The 18,695-nt window shown below is 40.1% G+C and overlaps 1 protein-coding gene across 1 annotated transcript in view; it reads left to right on the top strand.

The window, feature by feature from the left end:
* The first annotated feature begins 491 nt into the window (after window positions 1-491).
* myo10 (myosin X) overlaps window positions 492-18,695 on the top strand; it is a 150,520-nt gene continuing 132,316 nt past the window's right edge. Inside the window, exon 1 of the mRNA XM_044368176.1 lies at window positions 492-1,049. Coding sequence (XP_044224111.1) covers window positions 1,029-1,049 — 21 coding nt within the window. The 5' untranslated portion in view covers window positions 492-1,028. The remainder of the gene's footprint in view (window positions 1,050-18,695) is intronic.

Below are 18,695 nucleotides of genomic sequence, written 5' to 3'. Positions count from 1 at the left end.
TAAACATGACACTTTTTTTCTATTCTTTGCTACTAAATGGACGCCACTGTCCATTTAGTAGCTTTTCTGGAGCTTTTGATCATACCACATGGTTTTCATCAGCAGATGGAGTTCGCGCGGTATATTTCATGGAAATGTAGATTTTCATTTTTAATGATGATTTTAAAGATTTCTCGGGCCATGTTTGGGTCAAAAGCTGAGGTTCAAAGTTCGTTGTTGACCTTGGAAACAACAGCTGACAAAACAATTCAAACTCAAAGTCCATTTAGCGGCTCCTCTCAGGCTCAAAATCAGGTTTTCTTTATATATCTGGACAAGTGAAGCATTATGTGATCTACAGTTTCTCCCTAATCAGAATCAACTCTATAACTGCACGTATTTAAACTTTCTCAACTATCATCACCTTCACTACTTGAGCTCCATATGTTGACAGCAGGAGGAGTCCGAGAGGCAGCGGGGCTGCAGGAGCAGGAGGAGGAGGAGGAGGAGGAGGAGGAGGCCGGGCGGGCGGGTAGGTAGGTGGAGCTTCAGGATTATTGTCCACCGGTCTAAGTGACTGAGTGAGTGACCGACTGTCTCCAAAGTTTGACCGGCCTCCAGTTTACTCGCTCCTGCTGCACGTTCAGACTGTTTGACCGAACAACCAGACGGACCTGCGGGCGAAAAGTGACGCGCGGAGACGCAACGACAGGAGCGCCGGGAAGACTTGAGGGGCTTCAGGGAGCAGGAGAGCACCCGAAAGCTTTTTTTTTTTTTTTTTTTTGAAGGACTCCTGGTGTCTCTGTTGGAGGAGTAACCCATGAAACAAAGAGTAAATTTACTACTGTAGCTCCTCACTGACTGACCGCCTGCCTCTCCATCCTGCAGACCTCCAGGAGGAAGATCATGGACTGAAACTCTCGGATCTGCTTCTCCTTTTTTTTTTTTTTGTTTTTGGTTGGAATCACACTTAACAACACATGAGTTGGATTGACTGGACGCGCGGTTTCCATACAGTAAATCCTCGGGGATTAAAATAACGAAGCCAAATGGATAATTTCTTCACGGAGGTAAGAAAGCGCTGCTCAGTTCTTCCCTTTCACTGCTTCATTCATGCAACATGTTGGACGCTCTGGACTTTAAAACTTCATCTGTTTGATTGTAATGCTGCATGATGAAAACTCCTGCTCCTTAATGACTTCTGTAAATGAACTAAAAAATATATGAAAACCTCTTTAAACATTCTGTTAATGAACTTTTCATGCAGCATCTCAGAAACAGTGAAAACACTTTTATGGGTATTTATTATTAATTATAAGGACATAAAAGGTGATGAAGTACCTTCACGTGCAATAAACTGACCATAAACTCAAATTTAGAGTAAGATGCTATAATATGGAAATTCAATGGGACCATAAAGCACGATGAGGTCATCACGAACTCATTACAGACCTACTGTGAAGACTGTTTGAAATGTCAGACATATGAGAGGAGTAAAAGCACTAAAACTGAAAGCCACACACACACACACACACACACACACACATTGAAAGTCCCTGTAGGATCTGATCGGTATATCATAGGACTATCATGGGGACTGTGCTGGTCAGACTGGGGGGTTTGGACTGGGTCCCAGTGGATCTTTTGGTATTTCCGCACCTCTTTTCTCGTTTCCTCCAAGTAGAAAACCTTCTGTAAAACTATTAATAGAAGTCTGAACCTGGCGTCCCACCAGCCAGCAGCTTGTTGAATGTTAAAGGACAGTTTCGGGGTTTAGTGTGCAAACACCTATGAGACTCTTCTTTACTCTGCAGCTGATTATCGCCTCCAGTGTTGCTGTTTTTAACCTTATTAATCATCACTTTAATGTCATGTAATGTTTATAGGCTGTTTATCATGTTTGCTTGCTCGTTTTAAAGTTGTATCTGAACTATTTCAAAATTTATCTTCAGCTGTTTGATCATTATAAGGCAAAAAACTTGTACAATCCAAAAAAATCCTTGAATTTTTCAAAGAAATGCAGTTATTCATGGCTGCATCATGTAACAAGCTGAAATAAATAGTCGATCAATAGTTAGTCGATCAGCAGAAAGTTAATCAGGAAGGATTCTGATAATTAATTAAATCATTCAAGTGATTTTTCAAGCACTGAGAAGCCTAGTTTCATTAGACCAAATGATCGATCAGTTAATTGAGAAAGTAGACAGCAGATTAATAGATAGTTGATACAATCAGTAGTTGCTTAGCAACTGATTGAAAACAGTTTCTGCAGGAAATAAAAAGAAAATCCATATTTTGTTTTATAGAAAAGTATCTTAAGTCAATCAGTTTGCTGTACGTCGTTAAGGTGTTTCCACTCATTTGTCATCATGTCAGTGTTCAGGTGGGGTTTTTAACCTCAGCGCTGTCTGTCAGGTGCTTCTTCCTGTTGGTCTGAAACTCTTTCTGTGTAAATCTTCTACAAGTCGTGACTCACGGCTAATAAGCATTCATTGCGGTCGATTTACGACATCAGTGTCCACACCTCTCTGTGTGATGACGTTGGCCAGGTAACGGCAGCAACACCTGATTCATTCCTCCTTTTGGGCTCCGGGGCCCTTTAGGAAAACACTTAAGTTCAGGTTGTCATCACAGGGAATGACGCGTCGCTGACAGATTGGCTCAGAGAAAGAAAGAAAAAAAAAAAAACACACAACTGGAAGCGATTTAAAACCGGTTTCTCCTCAGGTAGTGGTGTAACGGTTAGACAGCTATAAAAAAAAAAAAAAAAGCTTCCTGCCTGCTCTCTCATTGGCGCTCATGCATTTTCAAACTCCGGAGAGGTATTCAGCAGAGCGAAAGGCCAAAGGTCACAAGGCTCACTGAGCTCGGCGGTGCTTGTGTGAGCGTTCGGGCTGAGTAAAGCAAACACTCTGAGGTTTAAGGTTGTTTTCCTGCAGCGGTGTCTCATGACGAGCCTACATCTGGCTGCTTTGAGCTTTCCCTGGAAGTCCAGAGAGAGAGAAAGAGAGAAAGAGAGAGAGAAAGAGAGAGAGAATATTTCTGAGCGCCAGAAGCAGGCAGGCGTGCACAATAGTCTCAAATATCGGCCTGCCTGCCTTTATATCTGCCAGCTAATCGCAGCTGAAACAAAGAGCCCAGTCTTAAAGGAAAAAGGGCATTTGACAAGGAAGTAAACCAGCTTCCAGCCAGCGGCCACAGATGGAGGTTTGAGGAGAGAGAGGAATGTAAACTGCAGTGTTTCATATTTATACTGAGGACAGTTTTTTGGTGAGGAACTCGCAGTGACTGAGGCTGGACAAAGACACTTTGTTGATAAAGGGCATCGAACCCTCAGCCGCCCTGCTTTAAGATGACCGGTTTTACTCCTTCAGCAAATTTACTGAGTTAAAGAAACTTCTCGCTGCTCCTCTTCGTCCGTGCAAACTGAGACTCATTAAGCATCATGTTTGTCTGTATATCTGCATCCTTGTTTGTTCTCACCTGTTGTAACATCCTGGTCTTTCATGCACTTGTATGAGTTCTGAATAGAGCAGTGCTGTTAAATCTAATATGTAGGTTTTCAGGTTGAAGCTGGAAATTTCAGGTGTTGCAAAAAAATTAGGTGGTTTACACACAAAATTTTGTATTTAATTTGTGTTTGTTTGTGTTTCAGTTACTTTTTGGGGTTTATTATGAGATGTCATGTACTGACTTTTCCTCTTGTCATTTATAGAAGACAACAACATCAGTTAATAACTTTTAAATTGCCGGTTCTTCTGTGGACACGAGGAGATTTCAGTTGCAGGTTCACAGAAACAGTTTGACCAGTGTAAACACAGCCAGTGTTAAATACAATAGTCTTAAAGAATGTGTCATTTTCAACACTTCACTGTCTGCGGTCACTGAAGCGACTCTGATTTACAGTGTACTGGGAGGAGCTCAGAGAGGAGAAACTGTCCCATCTGAAGAAGCTTTCAGAAACTGAGAACAACAGTTTTGATCTTTTTGTTAATTTAATCTGCTGAGCTCAGGAGGCCAAGAAGTGGAACTGAAGTTAAAAAAACGAGCTAAAGAAATACAGCAAAACCTCAACGTCCCAAACTGTAGAGACATGAACGTGTTGACAGTGACGCGTCCTTTTGCAGGAGGTTTCTCGTCTCTAATTACTGAGCTGCAGCCAAAACAGTCCAGGGACTATAAATAGAGTCCGACCGCAAATTCAGACACCAGATTTCGTCACTCGGTCATTTTTTTTTTCTTGGAGCCGTTATGAAGATGCTCTGATCGGTTTTCCGACCCGCCAACGATCTAACTTTAGATCCGCTGCAGGTTTTAGTCCGATGCAGAACTTTACTGCATGAGCTGAACTTTATTTAAAGTGTTAATCACCAGCGCAGGTAGACCGGCAGAGCTGCAGGATTTAAGTTGCAGAAGTTTTCTAATACAGGATGACAGTTTAGGGATATGGATGGATATTATTCTCTTAATGCATATTGAATTCTGGCCAAGTTCTGATATTATGGACATTAGCACAGCTACACTTACCATAATCTTTGTTTCTCTTACTTTCTGGATTTAATATGGTTCTTTCTACAAATGGTGTCAATCTGGTTCCAGTAGACAGTCCGGTTGTGGTTGAAATGCGATTTCAAAACCACTCTCACCCTGATAAGGATATTGACACAGAATAAGTATCAAAACTGACCTTTTTAAAACCACAAACTTGTTCTCTATCTTTTGGAAACACAAAATATTTCTCCTCTGAAACCTCTGGAAAAGATGAAACAGGTTTAGTTTAGTTCAGGCTGGTCTGTGGGAGTCACTGATTGGCCAATATCAAGTTTTATTACATCCAATCAGCAGTCAGCAGTGGATCAGTTTGTGCTCTCTGAGACGGAAGGACCTGCAGTACGTTTGAAGGTGGAGTGTGTGTGTGTGTGTGTGTGTGTGTGTGTGTGTGTGTGTGTGTGTGTGTGTGTGTGTTGACACAGCGGAGTCAGTCGGTTGAGCCCGTCAGACGGTTACAGGGTTTGTTTTTATTTGAACTGGTGGGCGTGGAGGAGCAGGATCCTGCCTCAGGTGAGGGTTTTGCAGCGATCGCAGCGTCAGTCTAATGCATTCAGCAGTCAGACTCTGGAAAACAGGTACAACGGTAGATAACAGAGAGATGGTGCAACTCTTTTTTTTTTTTTTTTTATCAAAGCACACGGTGTATAAATAGCAACACGTCCAGGCAAAGTCATATTTTCCCACCGTCTGCACGGCTGGATCCCATCACACCTCTTTCACACATATGGATTCAAAAGCAGCAGGCTGTCTCCTGCTTCTCATCAGCCGTTAGCCTTGTTTAACTTTGAGCATGTTATCTACATGCTCAGCTGTGATTGGTCAGTTATTTTCCTCTAAACTGGCAGCAACTAACCGGTTCATTTCCTGAATGATCGTTTTCTGTGCATCGTTTTTTTTTAACTTTAAGCTCCAGTAGATTTTATATCATAAAGAATTATAAACCAGTTTGATCAGTTTTATCTACAGTTTCTACACTGTTGTTGATTTTGGGCTGTTTGAGACAAGAAAGTTGACAATCGTGAGAGAATCATGGTGAAATTTTTCATTCTCACAACGCGATTGTTGCTGCAACCCACATCAACAAACACACCGATCAGAATATGATGTGAAATGACACTGAATACAATAAACAGTGTGACATCTTGTAAGTTTAGTGGGAAAACAACACTCGTTCGCCTTCATATGTTCATGACAAACACAAACCACAGTGACAGAAGAAGTTTGTGTGATTACGTTGCATTTTTAAAACATGAGAGCTGCAGATGAAACGTCTCCGGGCTCGTCTACTTTTTTGTATTTGCATCGTATCGCTATGATTCACCACACATTCATCACACAGTCTGGACAGTTTGGTCCTGACTGTTGTTGCACAGCTGGAAACAGATTGTGACCAAACTTTTATTAGAAGCATCTCGCACATGTGATAAACTTGCACCGTTGTTGTTGTTGTTGCACAGTTTAAAGGCTCCTTAAGTAGAAAAGGAGTAGAAAATATCTTGTTTCCATGTGAATCAAAATAAGCTCTGATGGTTGGAGTGTTTGAGTCTCGGTGTTCAGCACCAGCACCGTCCATGCCTGAAAGAAAACCATGTAAATCCAAACTTGGTAATTTTATGAGCTTTATTTTTTTTGATGAACTGAATTAATTGTTCCCTTTTGGTTTGAGGAAATTCTGCAACTTCTAAAGCATTGAAAAGCCACGAAACTAGGCGTTTTTCATAAATCATGACAGGTTGAGGTTTTGGAGATACATGATGTGTGTTGAGGATTTTGAACAATGCTGATCATTTATGAATAGTTTGAGTCATTTATTAAGCAAATGAACAAACATTCACTGGTTTTCAGCTTCTCAAAAGTGACAACTTGCTGCTTTTCTCTGTTTTATATCATCGTAAATTCAATATCTTTGCTGTTTGTTCAGACAAAAAAAGGTAAATTTAAGGCTTCACCTCAGGCTCTGGGAGCTCGTCAAGGATATGTGTATCACCAGATATGTGCTGATATTTGGATATTAAAGTAACTGATACATAGAAACTCCAATTTTTGTCTGGATTGGCCCCATTTTTACCCCCAACATAGGCACTAATGAGCTGCATGAAGAAATATCAGGCTATTTATGACATATAGGCTAATCAGTAGATATCAAGTTGGCACCTTAACAACAGGTGTGTTTCATAAAATGATGTAATAAATAAAGAGCCGAGAGGAACATTTAGGATTTGTGCGACCCAGCTCTTATCCTCCAATCCGTAACTTCACAAATGAAATGAATATGACATCATCACATGTCATGAATGTAATCTATGACAAGATTCAATGCTGTCTAGCCTGATGATGATGAAGATGATCTGGAAATGTGTCTAATTAAAAGTGCTTTATTCATCATCAATCATCTGATGTCGTGTTCGCAGCCGATCTGATGCAATTCACACATCAGGCTCAACAGTCAGGATTTCATCGATCTTTAGTTTTTCCATGTTTGTCTGCAGCAGTCGGAGCTCAGCGTTGGCGACGAGGGTTGAGAGCTCCACGCTGGTAATAAATTCACACACACAGACTTCCAAAACGCGGCTGTAAGAATCTCTAATCGTTGCACTTTTCAACCAAACCTGACGCACAAAAAAAAAACGCACAGAGCTCTTTATTCCTTCAGCCTTCTTCCACGTCTCCTCCTCCTCCTCCTCCTCCTCCTCCTCCTCCTCCTCCTCCTCCTCCCTCGAGCATCAGCACCGAGTCTGCATTTCTCATTAAAACCATAAAACGTAACAGCGCAATCATCAGACGTTAATAGGTCTCCCCACAACAAACAACCCAGCCCTGCCCGATTTTTAAATTTTTTTTATACCTCCTCATTTTAACGATGGTTTCAACCGTGCCGGGTCACGCTGCTGGGTCAGAGCGTTTTTCTTTTGCCCTCCCTCTGTTTCTCTCTCTCTCTCTCTCTCTCTCTCTCTCTCTCTCTCTCTCTCTCTCTCTCTCTCTCTCTCTCTCTCTCTCTCTCTCTCTCTCTCTCTCCCTCTCTCTCTCTCCGGCTTGTTTAAAGCTGAAACCTGATACCTGTGGAGCAGCCAGAAGGAATTGAAAGGAATTTAAACAGCTTGCAGATTTGTCGTTTTGTGCGCTGCAAACACACACACACACCACCCCCACACCACCACACACTTCGCTCCTCCTCGCTGTTTAGGACAACTGTGTCGTACGTACAGCTGAACTTTTGCTCAGGCTGCAGTTTTTGTCTGTTCAGGTCACCTTGAGAAGTGACCAATCAGTTATATATGCATCTTAAATTTCCTCAGACTCTGACATTTATCCCCCATAGTGACTCCAGCTTTCCAGAGTTTCACCAACTAATTCATCCTTTAGATTTCATATATATGCTGTTTTTGTTCCAATCATTCTCCATTTCCAACTTCTCCAATGTCAAGATTTGTTGCTTTTCTCAGTTTTATATAATTGTAAAGGTGAATTTAGACGACGCAACAACAATTATCATGTGCATGTTGCAGCAAAGTCACTCAAACGTCTTCTGTTTTTTTTTTTTTTTTGTCATGAACGTATTGAGGAGAATGAGTGTGTTTTCCCCCTAAACTTTATTCACAAAGCTGCTCTCACAAAACGTCACACCAGCCAGTGTTTTCTGATTGGTTGGTTTGTAGTTGTGGGTTGTAGCAACGGTCACATCGTGAGAATTTGGTCTTCCATTTCTGAAACAGTGGCCGAAGCTCCAAATCACTCGACGGTGGACGGGTCTCACAGTGAGATCTATGACGCTGTTTTGGTTTGATAAGCAAAGATTTCACCACGTTTCTCTCACGACTGTTGACTTTCGTCTCACACAGTGTGAAGAGGCTTTAATCTTTGGTTTCTGGACCGATGATCGGACAAAACAAAACAAAACATTTGAAGATGTCTCGTCTTGATTTTGGTTTCTAGGAAACTGTGATGTGACATTCTTCATTATTTTTTGACATTTTAAAGGTGAATCAAACAAAAAAAAGTGTCTGAACTGGTGACAAAATCGTTAAAAATAATCCTTGCAGCTCTCATACTTTATACTTTGTATACTTTACTTTTGTAGCACCTAGAGCTGCAACGATTATCAATTAATCGATTAGTTGTTAAATGTGAATATTTTGATCGACATTTTTCACCATTTTCTGGACCAAACGACTCATCGATTAATCAAGAAAACAATTAGCAGATGAATCGATAATGAAAATAATCGTTAGTCGCAGCACTTGTACCACTTCAGTGCAGTTAGAAATGCTTTATAGGTGAATGACAATAAGAGTAAGAAGTCAGTTGTCAGGATAAAAACAACAACATACATAAAACAAATCTGATCTTGAGCTCCATTGAAGCTGCACAACATAAATAGGCGACTGTATTTAGAGACTTATCTCAGGGTTTCTAATTAAGTTTGGAACAAAAATATTCTTTTCCAGAGTCACACATACTGTAGGGAGTCAGTATCTTATTTCTCACGTCATTTTAATGCCTGGGTTTAAAAAAAAAAAAAAAAAAAAAAAAAGATAAGACATACAGAGAGCCTGCCAAGCTTGGCAGCTGGCTCGGTCCGGGCTTTTCACGCCGCTGCTGAAATAACACCTTCTCAAGGAGGCAGACACTCTGGATGTGAGCCAGAGCCGCCTGCACTCCATCTTAAACTGGTTTCACAGCTCTCAACTGGCTGTATATGGGGCAGAGGGGCAACTGTGACTGTGGGAAATCAAACAAAGTCTGATAGTTCCAGACCCGAGCCCAGACAGGAAACCTATTTATTTTTATTTCCTCCAGCGGCTGCGGTGGTGGGTGGGTGGGGGGGGAGATGTGGTCCGCAAGTGGACGTTTATAAATTGATCGTTTTAATAGGCGTCCTGTGTAGTAGAGACATTGGACTCAAGCTAGAAGACGTTTGTCGCTTTCGAGCATGAAGTTGAGGATTGATTTCAAGGCCTTACATGGTTTAGCTCCTGCGTAGATATACATCCGAGCTACTAAACCAGTAAACCACCACGCGGTCACTTAGGTCTTCCAACCAAAACCTGTCGGCCGTACCACGTGCCAAACTAAAAACCAAAGGCGACTGTGCTTTTGTTGCCATGGCACCCAGACTTTGGAACAATCTCAGCTGAATCTGTTGACTGAATGGTTTTCTCATAACATTTCATAAATTCATGCGTGTGTTTCTGGGTGATGACTGTATGTGTTCTTGAATGTGTCTTTCATGGTTTTTGTGTCCTGTTTTCTTTGTGTCCCGATGTCACAACCTGTGTTAAACAAAGGTGCTATATAAATAAAGTTTTACTTACTTTTTTACTTACCCTGAAGAGGTTCAGCAACACATCAGTGTCTTGAGCTTTAGATCTACTTTTCTGAAGTTGATTAATAGAAAAAAATGTTCAAGCCTCAAGCAAAAAATGCCAAAGAATCTCTAGTATCAGTTTCTCTGTTGTGCTGGTCAGACAAAACAATTAATGTGAAGTTGTCAGATGTGGATCTTTGAAGTTGTGATGAAACATTCTGTATCCCAGATTTCTGACATTAAATAGACTGAATGATGAATTGATTTAATGTGGGATGAATTGTATCGTTAGCTGTAACTCTTGTTTCACTGCAGGCATCAGTGAAGCGCCGCAACAAAGAGAAAAGGTTTCAGAGCTGCAATGATTCATTGATTAGCCGATAGACAGAAAGTCAATTGGCAGCTGTTCTTTAATCGATTAATGTTTTTGAGTCGTTTCTTACAGAAAAACTGAAAACATTTTCTGGTTCCAGCTCCTTAAGTGTGAAAACGTTCTGGTTTCTTTAGTCTTCTGTGACAGTAAACTGAATATCTTCAGGTTGTGGACTGTTGGTCGCCATTCTGACATTTTATACACCAAACAACTAATTGATTAATCAAGAAAAATAATTGACAAATTAATCAATAATGAAAACAACCATTAGTTGAAGCCCTACAAGGTTTTATTGAAGGGAACAGAGCTCATCCCAAACTTTTATGGGCTCCACTCCTTCTAAAAAGGATCTATTACTATAAGTAATAACCAAAGATGACACAACGATTAGCATTTTTACATTTAACCTCCTTAAGATCTAATATAGACTAATGTTTGGTCCACTTTACATCAATGAGGGATGACAAAACATTGTAAATATGATACATTACAATTCAACAGCAGCACAAACAGCCTTAAATAACCATAAAGTCAACCGTAGTTACACACATATATATACATATATAACACGTCAAAACAATCATACATGACACACAGTGGATTCAGATCTCTAGGATATCATGTGTCATGTATAATTGTTTTGATGTGTTATGTATAACTGTGTAAAGTCTCATTATCAGTTAATGAATGGAGGATTTATTGCATTAGGCTGCTTTAGGTTTAGTTAAATATACTTAATAAACAACCAGTTGAGTGTTTTGCAGAATCATAATCAACTGCAAGTCACAAAATAATAGAAAGTCAAAAGAACTTATGTTTTCAGTAAATGTTTAATCCACTGCGGATATGTTGTTATTTATCAAAGCAGCTAATAAAGTCAAGAAACGGATCAACCACACAAAAACAATTCAGTCACTTTTTTTTATTGAGTGTCTGACCTTCGGGTTTTTCAAATTCAGCACATATTGAGGTGCAAAACCTCTAGATGTTTCTCAACAATGAGCGACGCTGAGCAGTAAACACCCACCCAAACAAAACTAGACTTTACAACCCGGCAGAGACACCGCAGGGCTGATCCTGCAGACCAGATCCACATACAGGAGGAGGATTACTTCAGATTTTTCCTTTTTTAAAATAAGACATTTTTTTTGACTGCTCGGTACCGCTGTCCTCTTGACTTCCTCTCACATCTGCTTCTTGTCTGAGTTTTGTAGGTTAATCCATGATTTAGATGCCACAATAACAGCCTTGTGTATGCGGGTCTGCGTTATTGTGATGAAGAGGCCATCGTAGTTTGCTGAGGTCAGGCTCCGTGTGGTTCAGGAGGGCTGATCTCACACATATGTTTTGACTGTGCACACATCGGTTCCAGAGTTACAGGATTTAAATCTGTAATTAAAGTAGTCTCGCTGCGCGTTTGTCATTTTAGAGGATGTTCAAGCTCTTTAATCTAGTTCAGTTTTAATTTTAATCAACAAAAAATGGAAAAATTCTCATTTTCCGTGACAGAAACAACACAAAGAAAGCCAACGATAACTAGAAAGTCATTGTCAGATTTGGAAAAATGCAATGAATTATAAAACTACTCCCTAAGAACTAAATGTTAATATAAAAAGGACACAAAAACAGTTCCATCATTCCTGTAATGTGTAATAAACGGCTGCAGTCGCCTTGAAAACTGATTAAATTTTAAACAAAGATGCAAAATTAGTCAACCATCCCTTTTATAATCTATACCTGTGTGACATTGTTCATGATATCCTTACAGTGATGTTTTTTACATACATTATATACATCATAAATCAATGACAAAAAATAAGGGTCCAGTTGTGTCTATGCGTGTTTGGTTCAATGCACAACTGATACACACTGTTGTCAGATCATTAATCTAACAGTTTAGATTTGACAGTTTCAAGACAAGAAATGAAAACTTAACCTCCTTCTTTTTTCTATTTGATGCATGGAGCTTGGAAATAGAAATGCATGTGACTACTAGGGGGAAAAAAAAAAATCTGTAAAAATCGATTATCAGAGTCAGATGAACACAAAGTGATGGAGCGAGTCGACACAGATTCACTATCTCTGATCAGCCCTGACATGAGTGTAGTAGTTTACTGTTATTTAACTCTGTTTTTTTTTTCTTTTTAAACATGTAGCTGGTTCCCTTGTGTGTGTGGTTTTGTGTGAAGCATGTCAAATCGCCTCTACGCTAAGTCCTCCGGAGCTTCAGCGGTGACTGTAAATCATTTTGTTAGTCAAGCCTCTTTCCTTCTGTCACTTTCTTCCTCCCTCCTCCTCCTCCTCCTCCTCCTTCTTTACGTTTCTCCTCTGGCTTTCCACAAAGTCTTGTCTTCCTGCCCGGATGGCTCTAAACATTCCTCTGGCGCTTCCTAACTTCTCGCTCTCCCTCCACATGCGTCCGTCCATACAGATCACCGTGTTGCAGAAGGCTGCGTTCACCTCATTGTGATTTTATCTATCAGGTGAATTTGCATTACAGCAGATAAAATGCAATTATTGTAACGGCACGGATCACACACACACACACACGGCTGCGCTCAGAGATGCTACAGATTCACTGTTTACAAAAAGTGAAATTCTTGTCTTGATATCGTGGCTGATAGGAAATCTGCAGATCCAAAAGCTGGCAGTGAAACAGCAGCCAATAAGCAACTCCTTTCCAACAAAAAGACATTTAAAAACTCTCAGCTATCTTTGTTTTGTCATGTTTAGCTGCTGACATGCCAAATTATAAAGAGCGGCCCTAATATAAGTGGATTTTTTTCATGATATAAGATCATTTTAGGGGCTACAACTCACCAGTGTTTCCATTATCAGTGAATCTGTCGACTCTTTTCTCAATTAATTGGCCTATAAAATGGTGAAAAATGGCTCAAATGTCTCATTTTGTCCCGTAAAAATGGCAAAAGATGTAACATGATGGATATCTGTGTCTATATACAGGAAGTTAAGGTAATAAAGACTCCTTCCAAAAGTCAAACTATCTTTTATTTTGATTTATTTCATGATATAAGATCATTTTAAGGGCTACAACTCACCAGTATTTCCATTATCAGTGAATCTATTGACTATTTTCTCAATTAATTGATTAGATTGGCCTTTAAAATGGTGAAAAATGGCTTTCACTGTTTCCTCAAATGTCTCAATTGTCCTGACCAACAGTCCACAACCCAAAGATATTCAGTTTACAACCACAGAGAACTAAAGACACAAGAAAATATTCATATTTGAGAAGCTGGAATCAGAGAAATTGGATATTTTTTTTCTGAAAAATGGCAGAAAATGTAACATGATGGATATTTGTCTCTATATGCAATAAGTTGAGATAATAAAGACCTTAAACGTAGATTAAAGTGTGAAAGTCGATTCTTGACCTAGGCACCGGTAACAAAAAGAACTCAAGGTCCACTTTCTAGCTTTTTTCTAGAGCTTTAACCACATGTCATGGTCTTCGTCAGAGAAAGGAATGTCATGAAGCGTCTGGAAGAAGCTAAATGACCTTCAGCTCGGATTATTTTGTCAAACAACGTTGAGTTAAAGCCGAAGTGAGCGTGTGTTCCTTTTATAAACACGCTCACCTGGACGTTCAGAGTGTGTGCGTAGGGGTTATGACCTTTTGATGTCACCTGACCTCTGTGTGACTTCCCCTCTCACGTGTGTAATAAAGCAGAAACTCCATTAAGAAGATGTGAAAAACCGTCACTCGTCCTGTGTGTGTGTGTGTGTGTGTGTGTGTGTGTGTGTGTGTGTGTGACGTGAACCTGACTGCAAACTGACTGTACAACCCCGCTGTAACACGGGGAGCCTCGACGCCGCCGCTGCCGCCGCCGCCGCCGCATGAGAGGTCATTTCTTGGTTCGGTGGCTGCGGAGGCAAATATTTCAAAATCCAACAGAATGAGTTTTAATCTGAGACGTTCTCCTGACACTAATCCTCTGAACGTCCCGCTGAGTCGTTGTTCCCCCGCTGCTGAAATAGTCAATTAAAAGCAGGAATGGAAATTTCTGGATCCAACGCCGTCTGATTTATACTCACTGACAAGGTGTCGCTCTCTCCGCCGCAGAGGTGCAGCTGAAGAAAGACGAGCGTGTCGAGTGTTTCAGACCTGCTGAAACAAGAACTACCTCTGAATGTGTGTGTTTTTAAATCAATGTAAGTCTTTTTAGACCAAGATTCATATCGAGGTTACTTTCTGGTTGTTGCATAATGCTAAACTGATGTCACAAACAAAACAATAAAAAAACATTAAAACAGAACAATAGACCTAACTAAAACAAACATTTATGAGAGATTCATCGGACAGGTTTCTCAAGGTTACGTCATGATTTGCGTGTTCTCGCCTGCGCATGTTGGTTTATTTCTTTTTTGTCTCGGCAAGCCAGAAAAATATGCACCTGACAAAAGGAGTTGGTGACGGAGGTGAGGTCGGTTTGTACAGTATGGTGTTGTAATTTATAATATGCTTAAAGGCACTTTACACTTGTGACACAACATTGGATAACACACACACACACACACACACACACACAAACACACACACCTGGCCTACAAAACACTGTGATAATTTAATGAGGACACCTGCAGGAAGGAAGCTATTTTCCTTTTTTTTTTCCGTTCCCTTGAAGGGCAGAACAAAACGCCTCTAAGGGCAAACATGTGTCTAAAGGAACTCGTCCTGCTGTGCAACTTTTGATTTATGCTTCCTGATTCATCCTCATCCCAACATTTTAGTTATTATTATTATTATTATTATTTTGGGGCTCAGAGCTGCATGTTTCTGAATTGCTAGACTGTCCCTGAACTTGTGGACTGAAAAAGCATAATTTTAGAGCTTAAAACGGCCATGAAAACTTGAGACCTTGAACTTTTAACTGCCTACGATTGCTGTGTTCAGATCCGCCCAAACAAATTGTACCGAGGTGAGGGGGGGGGGATGAAGCGATTCGACCGGATAAAACAGTTTGAAAACGCCCTAAGATCTCAGAAAACCTTTAACTGGAACAAGCAATTTGTGGCAAAATTGCACAAGGTCTGGTTAGGTTAGGTCTGCCAATAAACATTATTTCATTATCAATTAATCTATTAATCATTTGGTTGATAAAATACCTGAAAATAGTGCAAAAATGTCTCCTAAAGCCCAAGTTTTGTTCCACCAAATCCAAACATAATGATTTTATCATCACACAAGAGCAAGAATAGCAGCAAATCCTCATAAATAACATGTAGTTTTTGGCATTTTCTGTTTTTTAAAATGGACTTAAACGATTGATTGATTATCCAAATAGTTTCCCCTTTATTTTGCAGCTCTAATCTGTTTGTTCAGGTATCAGAACTCCTCATAACAACCACTGCTGAACAGCCTTTGAGCAAGGCCTTCATCCCTCAGCTGTCAAGCTGCTCTGTCGGCCCGACAGCTGAACACTAGTTTTAGTGACCAGAGTGTGAAGCAAGACTCTGCTGTGAAGAAAAAAAAAAAAAAAAAAAGTCACAAAATAAACTCAACACAGATTCATAAAGTCTGAATGTTGTCATTGTTATTTTAAAGGGACGTCATTGATTGTCCCTGTCATCTCTTATACGCTCACTTCTGTTTCTGATCAGATCACAGAGAGAAGTAGGAGGAGGGTTATCTGATCCTGGACTCTGTGTTGACAGCAGCTTCCTGGAAACCCCCGTCCAACCACACACACACAAATACACACACAACACAACACAACATAACACAACACAAGTGCAGGCGAAGCACAACCCGAAAAACCAAACATCAATTTCCACTAATTAGCTCCTTCTCATGTGATCCTGTTACCTTATAAGAGTGCAGGTCTCTTCCCCTGAGGGCTCCTTCAACTACTTAGTGATACATCAGACTGTTTTTATTCGTGCTGTTAGGAAAAGCTGGAAAGTTGAGTCATTAAGGATCCAATTTAATTCGGCTCATTGATTTTTTATTTTTTTTTTGCAGCTTTGAGCCAAAAAGGCAATCAGAGTTCCTCCTCTTTCCAGACATTACAGTATCACTCCTGATTCTTGATGTCCATTAAAAGCAATTACAGTGATCAACATGACTTTTTGAATTAAATATTGATGTTGATTCTTTGGCTGCAGGGGAGAAAGACAGCAATACTTTTACTCCACATTTAGGTTGAAATATTTTGCTGTGAACTCTTCTTCCTGCATTAATCTGACAGCTGTTAATTACCGGATTAGTATGTTTAAATTCAACATAAGATAAATATGACTCTAACTTGGAGAAACACCCTTGCTTGGTGACACAATGATGTTTAAACATTATCTAAAGGTTGAGATTAAAAGATCATTCTCGACCTCGGAAACAGTAGTTGACTAAATAATCTACAAGGTGCATTTAGCAGCTGTTGTGGAGCTTTCTATTAAATTATACAGTCTTCCTCAGCAGGTGGAGTCGGCAGAGTTGTCACAGAATAAGTTGTTCAAATTTCCATTTTTTTCTGAAGACTTAACTTCCTGTTAATTTTCGCTTCAAAATTGAGTATGAATTCAACTTTTGCAGATCATGTGATGCGACCAAAAGCTCCAGAACAGCTTAGATGGTTTTGTCAGTTTTTGTCAACCTGTACATGACTTTTCTTTCATTTATTTCCTTCATTCCATCAAGGTCTCATTTTCTTTCTCATCTTATGTGAAAGCACTTTTAGTTTGGACACTTTCTTTATTACTTGTTATTACTTTCACTATAGTAAAATGCAGGACAGTTGAGTTCAGGACTTTTACTTTTGCCTCTACATCCAGTGACTAATGTAGATAAACTCTCTCACGAAATGCCACGTTGTTATTTTGTAACTGACTGTTGTGTATGATAAGTAAGAAATGACACTCCTTTGATTTATCAGTAAGTGAACTGTTGAAACAACCAACAGATTGGTTCCAGTTGCTCCAAACAAAAGCTGCAGTAAATAAGCAGCAGCTACAGACTCACTTCAGCCTCATGTTCATCTTCCCATCATGCTCTCTTTCCCTCACTCTGCTCTGTAGACGCTTTATTTTCACATTAAAGTAGTGATCTCAGCCAGAGAGGAAGTCGGAGGGTTAAAGAGAGCAAGGTAAATCACCGTCTCTCTATAACAATGTTTCCTTACTGCTGAACTTCGGCCCCTGAACATATGAAGTTAAGTCTTTAATGAAACACCTAAGCTTCATGTGTCCCGACAAAGGTCCCTTAAGTCCCGTGTTAGCAAACAGTTGCTTATTTTCACAGATAGCAGTTGTAGATCACCATTATTATTCATCTGGAGTCGTGTTTCTGTCCACCTGGTGAATCTAAGTCCAATATTCACTCTCTTTTAGCTCTGTTTTTGTTCTCCACCAACTCCTGAGGGAAATATCTGGCTCTTTAGCTGCTAAATGCTCCACTATGTTCACCAGCTAGTCTACAGCTAACTGTGTTGGGTAGTGTACAGTAGGTTTTTAGAGCTTTTCCTTTGAAAACAGCTGCCAGTGAACCAAAACAGTAAAGTTGCAGCCGGACAGATAAACAACGAGCTGAAACTCACTATGAAGCTCCGTAAAGCCGAGAGGAGCTGCAGAGTCGCTGATAATTCTCTGTAGGTTCATCACTACGAGCCACGACCAACACATTACACACTGACATTTCATACTTTATTATAAAAATATAACGCAAGCAAGAGATCGAGCACCTCTACTGTAGCTGCTGAGGATTTTCAGCTGGCTGAGGTTAAGAGAGATGTGCTTCAGCGAGCACTGATTGGATGATTTGCAGATCAACAAAATGTCTGGACATCAAGGTTAAACTTTAACTAAAACTCTATAACTGTTGTTTCAATTGCATTTCAATGACTGTCAATGTAAAAAATGCACAAAGTACAGTCACTGATTTGTTGTTGCAACAAGTGGTGTTTACTGACTTTTGTCCATTAAGCTACAAAGCTCAAGAATGAACCTCAATCTTTAAGCCAACAAACAGATGCTCCTCATAATGGAACGTTTAAGCAATCTACACCTCGTTAGTAATTCAGCATATTCAATCTGCTGATGATGACTTGTGTGGTATGGTCAAATCAAGACTTCCTGGAATACTCAGCAGACTGAAGAACTTCTCAGTGAAGCTTCTCGAGCCAAATGATGTGTAAAGAACCAGACTGCTGGAATTCTGACATGTTTTCCGGTCCAGTTTGCAGAGACTCCGCTTGTTAGCGCTCATTAGTCATCGTGTGGCCTGTTTGTATCCCGTTTTGTTGTGAGGAATGTTGACCGATGAATAAACAGTTTTTGTTGGGTTGTTGGTCGAAACTCTGGATGCCTTTAGTTTGACTCATTTTCAAACAACAGACGCTGTCTTTGTTGCATTTAATATCGAGCCATCTCCTCGATATTGTGGTTCAGCCGCATTTGGAAAATCAGTGTTGCCTCAACGCTTTCGTTGACCTATTTCTTCCCTTGTATCTCTCAATTTAATCTAATACTTTCTAA

The sequence above is a fragment of the Thunnus albacares genome, chromosome 12, assembly GCF_914725855.1.
Source record: "Thunnus albacares chromosome 12, fThuAlb1.1, whole genome shotgun sequence".
Classification (NCBI taxonomy): domain Eukaryota; kingdom Metazoa; phylum Chordata; class Actinopteri; order Scombriformes; family Scombridae; genus Thunnus; species Thunnus albacares.
This window is presented reverse-complemented; position numbering and strand designations above follow the sequence as displayed.